A 13,435-nucleotide genomic window follows, 5' to 3' on the forward strand; every position below is an offset into this window, starting at 1 on the left:
TTGAATAACTAAAATGAATGGGGCAGACGGAGGATCGGAGATGAAACCAAAGCCTTTATAAAGTGTCACATGTCTGCATCTCTTTACATCTTCATTCTGCCAGGTAACACAATCGCATCCTCCAACTGCTGAATACTTAATTATCTCTGAGCTGCAGTTGGGACTTATTAAGTGTTTAGGGTGTGCACTACTGATATATTAAAACCGTGTTTCCTGGAGAAAGAAAAATAATAGACACACAACTGGCCTCGGTTTTCCAGACAGCTGAGCTTTGTTACGTTAGCAGCCACACCTTTCCAATCGCCGCAGAGATAAAAGATTCTGTTCATGTAAGAAAGGACTTCTGCGCAGCTTCTGTTACCATTGTTGTTATAAAGCTTTATTCTAACTAAAAAATCCTCCCTGACACTAAACCCTGGTCCGGATAGAGACACGTTTCCTGTGCCAGATTTCTGATAACTTGTGTCAGATTCTGATTGCTGTGATGGATTTCTTTACAGCGTTTTTTTTAACTTCCTTTTTCTTCCCCAGAATTAATCAGGAAGGACCCACCCATGCTAGTCAAACATTGGGAAAGCACAACATCTTTATCAGACTAACTTATAAAGCTCAAGGACATACAGCAAAGTTCATTCCTAATAAAATATCGTTTTTAATGTTTAAACCCAGGAGCGTAGATTGGAACAGAGGACTTAACATCCTCCGTCATAAATGCTTGTTTGTTTAGTTGTGGAAAACATGGAAGTTATAAAAGGACATTTTCAGCCTTGAGGCAGAGATCAGTATTTCTGCAGCCAATATTTGCTGTATTTTAAAACAGGATTGCAGGATTTTCATGGCCCACAGCATCATAGATCCTCTACCAATCTTAGGGATTAGGTTAAATAAGCCAACTTGGGCACATTTACATAGTATGATGTTGATTGTGCTTTTCCTTGAGTCCTTTCCTCTTGGCAAATAAATAAATTAAATTAAATTAAACCAATAGTGGACATTTTTTCACATATTCACACATAGTTCCTCCTCCCAGACCCGCCAGAAAAAAAAAAAAAACTCTGTTTAACTTAAGCTAAAGTATAAACTTAAAAAAATGTTTTATAGAAATGTATTTTTAAGTGATTCCTGAGGCACCGCTGCTGATTTTGTTCATTACTTAAACATAGGATCTTTTTTCCCCTCACAGAATAAAGGCATTTAGATTAAATTATGGATGTTTCTATATTTCTTAGCTTTGAATTCTGACTAGGATAATAATGTTTCTTAGATGTCATCTTTCTGTGTGCTCCTTTCTATGCACCTCTGGAAGGCTTTTAATGTCCTGCAGCGCTGCACCACTACAGCACTTTTAATTGTATCTTGTATGTTTTATCGGTGTTATGTATTGTTTTTATGGCTTTGTTGTAAAGCACTTTGGGTACCATTTGGCTATTGTAAAGGGCTATACAAATAAATTTGATTTGATTTCTTAGCGCCAGATGAAGATGCTTCAGTAAAAGGTTAGTTCATGTTTTTGCTTTCTTTTTTGGAAGATCATTTTTGAAACCTTTATTTTGAAGCAGGCAGACAGGAAACAGGAAACGGGATTAGAGAGAGAGGAAAGATATAAGGTCACCAGGCCTGGACTCGGACCTGTGAGGGCCGCATGGAGGAGCGAGGCCTCATGCTTAACCCCTGCATCACCTGCAACTTTTTAAGCATCTTTGCCACGATTAAACCAATAACTACTTTATGGCAACAGCTGTGCTGTATGTTTGGTGAAAAAGGACGTTTTTGTTTCCCGTTTCTGTTTTAATTTTCTATTTCAGTTTGAATCATGTTTTGTTTTTCCTTTTGCACTTTAGAGCCCAAAACAACAATAATCCGGCTTAATGTTAGGTGTGCTCGTCCATGCGTCAGTGGAAATGTTATGGGCGGCAGGTGTGAAAACCGTTTGTGTTTATAGGATCAGTGCTGATTCCAGTACAGCCAGACAAACCTGCTGACAGGCCTGGAGAGAAATGTGCAGCAACCCTGACTTTATGCCACGATCCATCAGCCGTGTCAACAACTGCTCGGGCTGTTTTCACTATGAGAATCTAAAAGTGTGGGCATGCAGCGCTCTCGTTCTTCTGAAACTGACATTTAGAGAAATATTTGCAGAAGGGGGAGAGTTTAGTTTTGAAGGAAGATGAACTTTCCAAAACCAGAAAAAGTAAGAGGCTGACTAAAAACCACTTCTTTACATCCTCATTCGGCTCAGCAGCAGAAGTGACAGCGTGCCACCCCAGCCCTGCGTCTGCTGCTGGCATTTACTCATCAAGACATGAGCGACTGTGCTGCACATGAACTCAAAGCTGAGGAAGCCCTGCAGCCGTATCTATCCACACTCCAACCACTTCAAGCATGGGGATATTTATAGCCAGCCCAGGAGCCTCTGCATCATCTACAAAACTTTGACGTTAGTTCGCTGGTTCAACTAGAACGCCTTGCTAAACTATCCATACTTCTCCAGCTTTACTAGTTCTGCCATGACGCAAACATCAACTTTAAGGAATTTGATGCACACTTGTAAAATGTACAAATAAATTATACATCAGTTTCATTTTCAACAATATCAGAAAAGCGTGACATCTTCTAAGTAAGGGGAAACTGCTCATAGAGCGTTTTTCTATCCATCCTCCAAATATAGAAAGACCATACCTGCAAACCAAATTAAAAAGATGGTTTTTTAATGTATCTGGATGTTTTAAGCATCTCCAGCTACAGAGAAAATGTTTGTTTTGTGGTTGACAGCTTTTATTTTTTGCCATATGTGCAACTAGAACTGCAGCCCGCAGACCTTTGTCTGAGTTTACAAATGAGGGCCTGAACCTGAAAGCATCCAGGAGGACCATGGAGGCTCTGGAGGGGCTGCAGAGATCAACAGCTCAGGTAAGGGAATCAGTCAACAGCATATTATACAGGATTGGTAATAAAGAAGACTGAAGTACAAAGACACTATAAAAATAAATCCAATAAAACTTCAGATTGCACAAGCCTGGAGGAGAAGTCGCTCTACGTCCAGAGCCGTCTGTTCAGCCCAGCACCTGGCTTTGAACCCTCCATGATGTGAAACATGATGGCGGCAACGTACAGGGGTGGGGAAGCTGATTGGACAGACCTAGATTCTGCTAAGGCAGGGCTGGAAGAAAACCTGTTGGAGGTTGCACAAGACTGGTTCAACTGCCATCAGGAAAACAAACGTAAACATGTTAGTTCATACGTTAGAAAAGCAAAGTTCAACTACAATCTGGGACAAGGTTGTAAAAGGTCTGACTGAGCAATAACCAATTTGTACAGAAGAAAAGACCAAATGTTTACTGCAACGTAAAAACTTTTCTGATATCCATTTCCAAAGCTTTGGGGAAAAAAAGAAAACACCTGTTCTTGTTGTTCCAACTTGAAAATTTGCCCCGGTTTTTGTTGGTTTACTGCCTAAAATGACAATAATAAATAAAATTTTAAAAAACAAGCCCCAAAGTTCAAAGGCTATGAATAGCCTTCCAATGCACCATACGTCCTGGGCGTAGTGGAAAATCTACAAAGCAGACGTGATGCGTGTGCTGACATGAAAGTTGTTTTTGTTCACCAGGTGAGTCACAACAGGTCTAAGGAAAAAAAAAAAGAAAACAAAAAATAAAAAAACACTGTGCCAAGAGTCAAACAGCTGGAGTGAGTCACGCCAGCGTAAGCACAGGCTTTGGATTACGATATCTAATAAAGTATCAGTGCACCATGCTGTGTCACAGGGGCGAGGCTGCCAATGATTTACATGCAGCGCTGACTAACTGTTCCACAGGCTGGACGCCGGCCTTTTGTCTCTGTCCCTGCAAGCCTGATGCCCACTGATGCGCCAGCATGCTAGCCCACTGCTGTGCTGGCTCTTATCACACGGGCCAAAACAGGAAACCTGTGGTGGGAGGGGTTTTCACCTCTGACACTCTTGTCGCAGATGTTATGGTGAAGCGTTCGCTGGAAAAAAAACAAACCGAATAACCGGTAACATCACTGCAAGGCGAGCTCAGCTTTGCTAAAATATAATGAAAAGAACAACATCAGGTTGTCAGATCGGTGTTGGGAAACTGAAAACAAGCTGTGTGTACAACTCCTCCAGCCTGCTGTGACATGTATTATTAGCCCTAAGCTGGTAGATAACTATCAGTCATTACTGCATTAAGACAACAAGGTCCCGTAAATTTACAAGCAGCTGAATAAGATCCTCCCCTCACCCTGACAAATCACTCATCATTGATCAGACAAGCCTGTCTAAGTGCAAACGTCCTTTGGAAAAAACACACACACACCCAGACAAGTCTGAGCAGGGCTGCAAAGCCACAAGAAAAAACTTGTGACAGATGAGATTTACCAGAAGACAAAAACCAATCAATCGTGGAAAAAACGTTTTTCATCAGAAGCAGGGATTCGTTTCCACATCCAGAACAGGAGCACAGATTAAAAATAATGTCTGTTTGATAACATTCAGCAGAAACTTTCCCCAAAATGTTCAACTTTATCTTTTTTTATTTTATATGAAAGTGATTCCTACTGGATAATATCTCATATAGAAAAGTGGCTGAATCCACTGACAGCTGGGATAGGCTGACTTATTTTACTTTTCTATTATAATATAGAACAAGAATGAGGTGAGAATTAGCATTATACCCTAAATTATTCATTTACATAACATGTTGTTAACCTATATCAAATGTTTATCACTTTCTTCAATTTAATAAAAATTGGCAGGAGCTCTTGGTTTGAATGCCTTTAATAAATGAATGATTAGATTGACCTGTCCATTATTTATTTATAGTAGATTTAATGAGCCGCCATCCAACGTAATTATTCTTATCTAAACATTTTCAAATAACTTAATATATAGATCTAAGGAACAACATAAAATAAACAGAGTATATTCAATTAAATTTAATTCAGTTTATTTCTATAGCACTAAATCACAACAAAAGTCATCTCAAGGCACTTTACATTTCAACTAGATCAAAGTTTTCTATCTAAGGAAAACCAGTTGATTGCATCGACTCATTGACTCTTCAGCAATCCCTCACACCAAGCATGCTTGTAGCGACAGTGGAGAGGAAAAACTCCCTTTTAACAGGAAGAAACCTCCAGCTACTGAGGCCGACTGGGGTTCAAATTGTGTTATTACATAGAGGATTATCCCATTCTGCTGTTCAGTTCTGCAAACAGTGCCACATTAGCAGGTTATTCAATCACTATCGGATGGTGTAGCTAGCCTGCAGTCTGTCTCTTAACAGACATGCATTCATTCCCCTTTGCCGCCTCCTGAGTTCCCATTAGTTTTGCCACTTTGTCTTTTAGAAACCATCTGCATAGTAAAGTAGCCTTTGTTGAGCCAGCTGACTGGCAGTGTGCATCAACAGGTCAAAGAGGGGGACTACTTAATGCTCCATGCAGGTTTCTCTAGTCAGACTTCAAACTGCAGTGAGCAGTAGAGTAGTTTCCAACCTACTACTGTTTGAAACACCAACTGGCCTAGTTACCAGCAGAACAGAACAGTTTACTTTAGTTTATTCTGATCTTCGTACCATAGCGACAGTAATAACAACTTTGGAAAACAGACATTAGCACTATAATAATATATGATCAGTCACCAGAATGTATTTACCATTTAGATCTCAGTAATGGACTTAATGTAGAAACGCCATTAAAAAGCTTCTCTTTTCCTTCCTTTATTCATACTGAGTGATTTTCACTCATCGGATACTCGAAAAACAGTTTAACAACATGAGGTTGATCAAGAAGACTTCTAAGAAGTCACTTATGATGTTGTGGTATCAGGCAGCGTGAAACCATATCGCACAATGAAGCACAGAGCAAGCATGCATCATCTCCAGCTCAGACCACAGGATACCAGTACATTATAGCAGGGGTTGTGTGCAGCTGAACCTCTACAATGATGAGAGCCCACTGAGCTGCAGGGCGACCGCTAAACTGGGCCAGTCTCCCCTGAGAGAAAGTGCATCAGCAATAGTTACTAACGTACCCTGTGCAGCTACATGCATCATCTGAACGCCTACGATGCCTCTGCTCCTATATCAGATGAAACATGCAGCCGTGCAAATATGTTTCAAACATATTAAAGTATTATATCATTACTATAAGATACTATCCAGTAGAGTTTGTTGCCCCAAGAACAAAATAGAAAGCAAAGTCTGCAGAGGAAGTGTGGATTTTGACTGAAGTGATGCAGCAGCTCTGGTGTGAAGAAATGAAATAATCAACAACATCCATAAACAGTCACTGAAGCTAACTGCTGATTAAATCCAGCAATTCCAGTCTGTCCTGGTCTGCTTCTGCAACCAGACAGTGTGAAAGTAGGAATAGCTACTAAATGTTAACACTTAGCGGCTGCATCTTCAGAGATTAAACAGAAATGACACAATATATGAAAATTTAAATGAAGGAAAGGCAGTTACAAATTTTTAAAAGCTGAAAACAAAATTTCTACCTAAATTTAAAAAGAATTCAGAGGTATTTAATATGAAAATATATTGATACGGACCTATAACCCCCAAAAAGAAAATGTTAACTTGAATAATTTTTAAGGCCTTTTGTTTAGACAAAATGTTTTGTTATTGTATGTATATTAGAGCTGAAACAATTAATCGGATTAATCAACTGGATTATATAAACTCTAAAATGTGTCTTTAGCTGACAGAGTAAGAATTATACCAATATTGTAAAAAAAAAGCAAACATTTTTACATATTAAATGTCTATCAACACGCTCTATCCAGAACTCCTCAAGTGGAAAACTTTTTGATTCACCTGGTTGAATTTCGTTAAAAAAAATCTCTTTTAGGAACCTTTTATCATCCAATTATTAATCGATTAATAAAAATTAAATAAAATCTACAGATGAATCAGTTTGCCAAGTAATCATTAGATGCAGCCCTGATCTATACAATAACAAACAATAAGTATATTGTATGGAACACCTTTCCCACTGCAGTAAACTCAATGTTTAGTATACTTGCTTTACAACTTAAAGTAACTGCCTCTTGATCTTCAGTCCAGTAAAATCAAAACTGGTTTTGATAATCCAGATAATCCCAGCTATGTCAGCATAAAGGATGGAATAAAACCATAAGATATATGCTGTGCATGTTGACCCTGATTTTGACAGAATGGCTGAGCTGCTTGAGCAAACAAAAATCAAAGGGTTGTTTTATTACCTCGATTAATGATTCACAACTAAATACTGAGAAACAAGGCTAAATATTTGACCATCTACACCTTTAAAGAGTTTCATTCATGACATAAAATTATATTCAGGTAATACTAGGCAGTTTCCTAGGGCCCCAAGTCCCTGGGGGCCTCATAAAACTCTGTTTACATGTATGGTTAATACAACTGTAAAAAGTTTCTTCTGTCGGCCATAAACGATAGAGACGAGTTTGGTGTAGCTGTAGCTTTTTTCTTTACTACTTGCCGTAACGGCTGCTCACACAGAATACAGGAACCGGTGACGTCACCGAGCATACAATACAGTACGGTGGCCAGTGTTGGACAAACAGTGTATAGTCATTTCTGAAATGATCTACATCTTTTCCCTTTAGCTAATAATCTAAATTTACAGAACAAGAAGAAACAGAAAAACTTTTTTTTTTTTTTTTTTTTTTTTTCATTACCACAAACCGATCGAGGACTGGTCCTTCATCTTCGTCTTAAATGTAACTGCACTTAACAGGTGTGCCCCACTAACTAGTGGGTGCACATAGCAACCAGGGATAACTACTGAAGTTTAACGATGCTGGCAGAAACAAATGAAGCATTGCACTATCTGGTAGATAACCTGCTGGGATTCATCAATACTGTAATAAACATATAAAGAGATAAACAGTATAATACATGACAGACAATACTGTATAAGTAACATCCTTTTTTTTTTTTTTTTTTTTTTTTTTTTTTTTTTTTAAAGCTTTTTACAAATATTTTGGATTGGGTCTGCAGGTGCGACCCGAACGAGTGGTGTATAGTCCGCCATGCAGGATGGGGGCCTGCGGAGGTAAGTCAGGAGTGAAAGGGGGTGGTGGGCTTGGGATGTTGGGCTTTGGAGCGTGGTGTGCGTGTGTCGTGTCCTCCATTGGAGGAGGGATGGCAGCCCGCCGTGGGCTTGGGGCGTCGTGCTCCGATGTGTGTCGTGTTGTGTCCCCCACTGGGGGACAGCCGGCGTCCTGCCACCCCGGGTCGTGGGGCTCGCTCAGAGGTGGCGGGGGCTCTGCCACAGGGAGGATGTGGCGGCGGTTTCTCCTGTATGTCTTGCCGTTGGCCTGGATGACATAGGATCGTGGCTCCTTGCACACATCTGTCACAGTGCCAAGTTTGTTGTAGCCTCTTTCTGTTTGCATGCGGACGACCTGTCCCTCTTGGAGGGGCTGCAGCGCGCGGCTGGACTTGTCATAGTGACGTTTCACCGTCAGTCTTTTTTGAAGGAGGTGTCTGTGGATGTGCCTGCAGTTTCTTGCGACGGGCTGTAGCAGTGCACTGCTCACTGGGATATCAGCACGAGTCTGTCTGGACATGAGGCGTTCGGCTGGGGACCCCAGCATAATGTCACGGGGAATGTTTCTCAGGTTCAGCAGGTTAAGGAAGACATCAGATCCATCTCTGTGAGACTTCTCCATGAGTTGCTTAGCACTCCGTACGGCCCTCTCTGCAAGCCCGTTTGATTGTGGAAATTCGGGGCTGCTGGTGGTGTGAGTGAAGTCCCATTGTTTGGCAAACTCCTGGAACTGCTGGCTAGTGTATTGGCGACCGTTGTCAGTAAGCAGTATGTGTGGCACACCATGCACAGAGAAATGTCTCTTAATTTTTGTTATCACTGCCGCCGATGTCATGTCGTGTAGGAGGTCCACCTCAAACCAGCCAGAGTAGGAATCCACGAGGACCTGGTAGTGCTTCCCGTGCCAATCAAAAATATCAGCTGCCACTGTGGACCATGGGAGCTCTGGGACGGGGTGTAGTGTGAGGGGTTCTTTCTGCTGATGTTGTGCAGTGCTGTTGCAAACCGTGCATGAGAGTAACTCCTCTGCGATGTCCTTCGACATATCGGGCCAGAAGATGACGCTTCTGGCTCTGCGTTTGGTGGCGTCGACACCCGGGTGGCCCTTGTGAACGATGTTGATGTACTCTCTCTGTAGGGTGCGGGGAATGACTGCTTTGTGGCCTTTCCTGATGACACCATCCTCCACACTGAGCTCGTCTCTGAAGGGAAAGAAAGGCGCAATGGAAGCCTGGAGTTGTCCTTCTCTGGGTGGCCATCCTCTGTTGATGACTCTGCTGAGGGTTTGCAGCACTTCGTCCTGCTCCGTGTGCCTTTTCAGCTCCTCCAGACGGGCCGTGGAGATGCACTCGACGGTCATGACTTCAAACTCCGTGGCCTCGGACTGGCTCTGTGGGGTCTTTGTGCATGGAGCTCTGGAGAGGGTGTCTGCAAGATACATGTGCTTACCCTTTTTGTAGACCAGGCTGAAGTTGTAGCTTTGCAGGCGTAGCAGCATCCTCTGTAGCCGGGCAGGGGCGACGTGAATGGGCTTCTTGACGATGGTGACCAAGGGCTGGTGGTCTGTTTCCACTATAATGGGCTTTCCGTAAACATAGTCTCTGAATTTAGTGCAGGCGAAGACGACAGCCAGCAGCTCTTTTTCGATCTGGGCATACCGTGTTTCGGTGTCGGTAAGGGAACGAGACGCGAAGGCTATTGGTCTGCCATGTTGTAGACATGCAGCACCTAGACCATGGGACGACGCGTCACAGGTGAGTGTGACTGGCTCCTCAACGTTGTAGTATGCTAAGACTGGAGGGCTCGACAGGCAGGCTTTCAGGCGGTCGAAGGCCTCTTGGTGCTGCTGAAACCAACACCAGGCTGTCTCCTTGTGTGTGAGCTGTCTCAGGGGTGCTGCAATCTCGCTAAGGTTTTGTATGTACTTGCCGAGGTAGTTGACCATGCCAAGGAACCGCTGCAGTGATGTGACATCCGTGGGAACCGGCATGGCGCTGATGGCAGCTGTTTTTGTAGGATCTGCCTTAAGGCCTTCACAGGTGAAGATGTGTCCCACATACGATACCTGTTCTAGTCGGAACTTGCACTTTGCAGGGTTTAGCCTGAGGTTGACTTCTCTTGCACGTGTGAGGACTTTTTCTAGATTGGCATCGTGTTCGGCGACAGTGCGTCCGCCAATGATGATGTCGTCGACAATGACTGAACATGGGTAACCTGCGAACAGCTGTTCCATTGAGCGCTGAAACACTTCACTAGCAGAATTGATCCCGAAGGGCATGCGCAGGAACCTGAAACGCCCGAACGGGGTGCTGAACGTGGTGAGCATTGAGGATTTCTTATCGAGACGCACCTGCCAGAAGGAATTTTTTGCATCTAGAACGGAGAACACAGTGGCTCCTGCCATCTGTGCCGCCACTTCTTCCACGCTGCGCATTGGGTGGTGGGGCCTCTTCAATGCTGTGTTGAGGTCCTTTGGATTGATGCACAGCCTGATCTCATTCTTGTCCTTCTTGTGTGCCGCCACCATGGATGAGACCCAGTCAGTTGGCTCGGTGACGGGTGTTATAACACCTATACGCTGCATGCGCTCCAGCTCGTCTTTGACTCTCTCTCGCATGGCGACAGGTACGCGGTGGGGGGGGCGCACTACAGGCTGCACATTGGGGTCCAGTTTCATGGAGTACACGACAGGAAGTTTGCCCAGTTCGTCGCTGAACAGCTCGTTGTACTGGGCTACTATGTGAGAGCTGAAGCCTGTGTTACCTTCCACGCCGACTTGGTGGACATCAGGGCTCATTTTGACTATGCCCATGTTCTTGCACGCCCTGAAACCTAGCAGCGGTTGCACCTCCCTGTCCACCACATAGAAAGGCAAGGGATGGTGCTGCTCCTTTAGGCGACATGGCAGCGTAACCATGCCGCTGGTTTCGATCCTGGTGCCCCCATAAGCGATGAGACTGACAGCTTTCCCCTGCTTGACTAGCTGTTCTCCATCCGCCACTGTTTTATAAGTCATTAGTGACATTACATTACATCTCGCCCCTGTATCAACTTTCATTTCAAGACGTGTGTTGTTTATGTCCACGGTGACAAATCCCTCATCCTTCTCTGCTGTCACGGAATCAACACTGTTCACTTGGTTAGCTATTTCTACACCATCCACATAGAACGTCCCGTCATCATATGACGATTCAGCCACCTCGATTTCATGTACAGATCTTCTAGCAGCTCTACCTTGTTGGCTGTGTGGTTTGGATCTGCAGCAATGTTTGTAATGGTTGGATTTCCCGCAGCTGTGACACTGTTTTCCAAAAGCAGGGCAGCTTTCCCGCTTAGCTACATGGCTGCCTCCACAGTTTGAGCAATTTGTGGTCTGTGGAGTGTACGGCGGCTTGGGTTTGGCTGAGCTACCTGGGGCTGGCTTGACTGCGTCAACGCTGGTAGCAGCTGTTGCTAGCGTTTTGCTGCTTTCCTCAGTCATCTCGTGGATTCGGGCGATTGAGATGGCTTTTGCCAGAGTAAGCTCGCTGTCCCTTAACAAAGCTTTCCTTAGACTGTCACTGGTCACACCGCAGACGATGCGGTCACAGATTAGCTCGTCTGTTATCTCTCCGAAATGACAGCATTTAGCTTTGATCCTCAGATCACTGATAAATGATTCAACAGTCTCACCTTGTCTCTGGTTTCTTGTATGAAACTTGTGTCTGTCCATTGTCCTGTTGTTTTGAGGGTTGCAGATTTCAGCAAACTTTCTTTTTAGGCATTCGGGGTCCTCTCTGGACTCGGCGGGAGAGACAATCCTGAACTGTCCTTCGCCGTCGGGAACGCGCACCTCTGGGGCATAGACGAACGAGCGCTCCCGCTCGATGGCCTCCGGTCCTGCGATGTTGAGGAGAATGTAGGCCTGGGTTTTGGCCGGCTTGTCATAATGTGCCGCGGCAATGAAGATATCATACTCCCTTTCAAAAATTCGCCAATTCTCTGCGATATTTTCGTTAAAAACAAGGGGGTCGGGTCTGCGAAAACCATCCATCACGGGGAAGAAAAGGGACCCACCGATGTAGCTGTTGTAGTAGCTAACAAACAAAACGCCGCGTAACAACGGACTATACTGTACTCATGCGGTAGATAAAAATAATCCCGCCGGCGAGAAGGTTCGTCCGGCTTCTGACACCATGTAAAAAGTTTCTTCTGTCGGCCATAAACGATAGAGACGAGTTTGGTGTAGCTGTAGCTTTTTTCTTTACTACTTGCCGTAACGGCTGCTCACACAGAATACAGGAACCGGTGACGTCACCGAGCATACAATACAGTACGGTGGCCAGTGTTGGACAAACAGTGTATAGTCATTTCTGAAATGATCTACAACAACTATTCCTTATTTGTGCACATTATGTTTTTGATGAAAATCCTTTCACTAAAATGCCATCGGAACGCTTATAATATTAAGTGTGTCTCAGCCCCCCCTTCAGTGTCCACCATATTGGATCAGTCCATTTGCTGCACATGTTCAGAAAGGTCCAAACAGACAGCAGCAAACCATTTGAAAAGAAACGATGCAAAGAGCAGTGTTGCCAACTTAGCGCTTTAGTCGCTATATTTAGCCACTTTTCAGACCCCTCTAGCACTTTGATTTCAAAAAAGCGCCTAGCTCCAAATCTAGAGACTTTTTTCTGCTTCTGAAGACTTTGGAGACAACATCTAAAAGCAGCGAACTCTGCTCTCCAGAGCAAGTAGATTGGTAACCCCGCCTCCTGCTCTCCTCTATCTTGTCTGCTGTCATGAATCATGCAGCTATTATTTCATCCAAATGAAAAATGGAGAACAGAGAAGCAGATCATGGCTTGTCTACAGTGAAAAGAAGGACTGGGTTATTTACTTTTGGAAACACAGGAAGGAGCAATCAGCGAAGTGAGCTTTCATTCCTTTAGAGACAGCATGAAAAGTCAGCTGAGTACAAAACATAGAGAGGAAAACAAGAAGAAAAGGGACAAGAAGAGAGGGACAAAACCTAGAACAAATAATGGATGTATATTCTATTAACATTTCTCTATCTGTATAATGGGTCTGTTTTATGTCTTCTCAATTTAAAGGGCCCCCTCCCTGTTTTTGCCTAGGGCCCCAAATGTCCTAAATCCGCCCCTGACTATATTGAAAAGAGGACTTCTAAAAGATCACAGTGGTTTTAAATGTTTTGTAACGTCTGCAGGGAATCTGTGTATCTTCCCCTGATAGCTGCACTGGCTGCCCTCCAACAGTCAGCGATCCTTCCCTGTGAAAAACTATCCGCCAAGTGTGTGGAAGCTCACTACTGCTCACCCCTGCACTCCTCTGCTATTATTAGATTACTATATCACCCCCCTTAATCCCTGAA

At 43.7% G+C, this 13,435-nt stretch overlaps 2 protein-coding genes across 2 annotated transcripts in view; both read right to left on the minus strand.

Annotated features, from left to right (window-relative positions):
• si:ch211-129c21.1 (uncharacterized protein LOC563087 homolog) overlaps positions 1–13,435 on the minus strand; it is a 36,698-nt gene that overhangs the window by 22,975 nt on the left and 288 nt on the right. The gene's annotated exons all lie outside the window — the stretch shown is intronic.
• LOC119790028 (uncharacterized protein K02A2.6-like) lies at positions 7,938–10,395 on the minus strand. The gene is made up of 2 exons (XM_038295327.1): positions 8,193–10,395; positions 7,938–8,125 (listed from the first exon to the last, which is right to left on the minus strand). The coding sequence occupies exons 1-2, from the start codon at positions 10,385–10,387 to the stop codon at positions 7,972–7,974; spliced, it is 2,349 nt and encodes a 782-aa protein (XP_038151255.1). The 5' UTR covers positions 10,388–10,395; the 3' UTR covers positions 7,938–7,971.

This window comes from Cyprinodon tularosa, unplaced genomic scaffold, assembly GCF_016077235.1.
Source record: "Cyprinodon tularosa strain WSP-4 unplaced genomic scaffold, ASM1607723v1 ctg353, whole genome shotgun sequence".
NCBI lineage: Eukaryota > Metazoa > Chordata > Actinopteri > Cyprinodontiformes > Cyprinodontidae > Cyprinodon > Cyprinodon tularosa.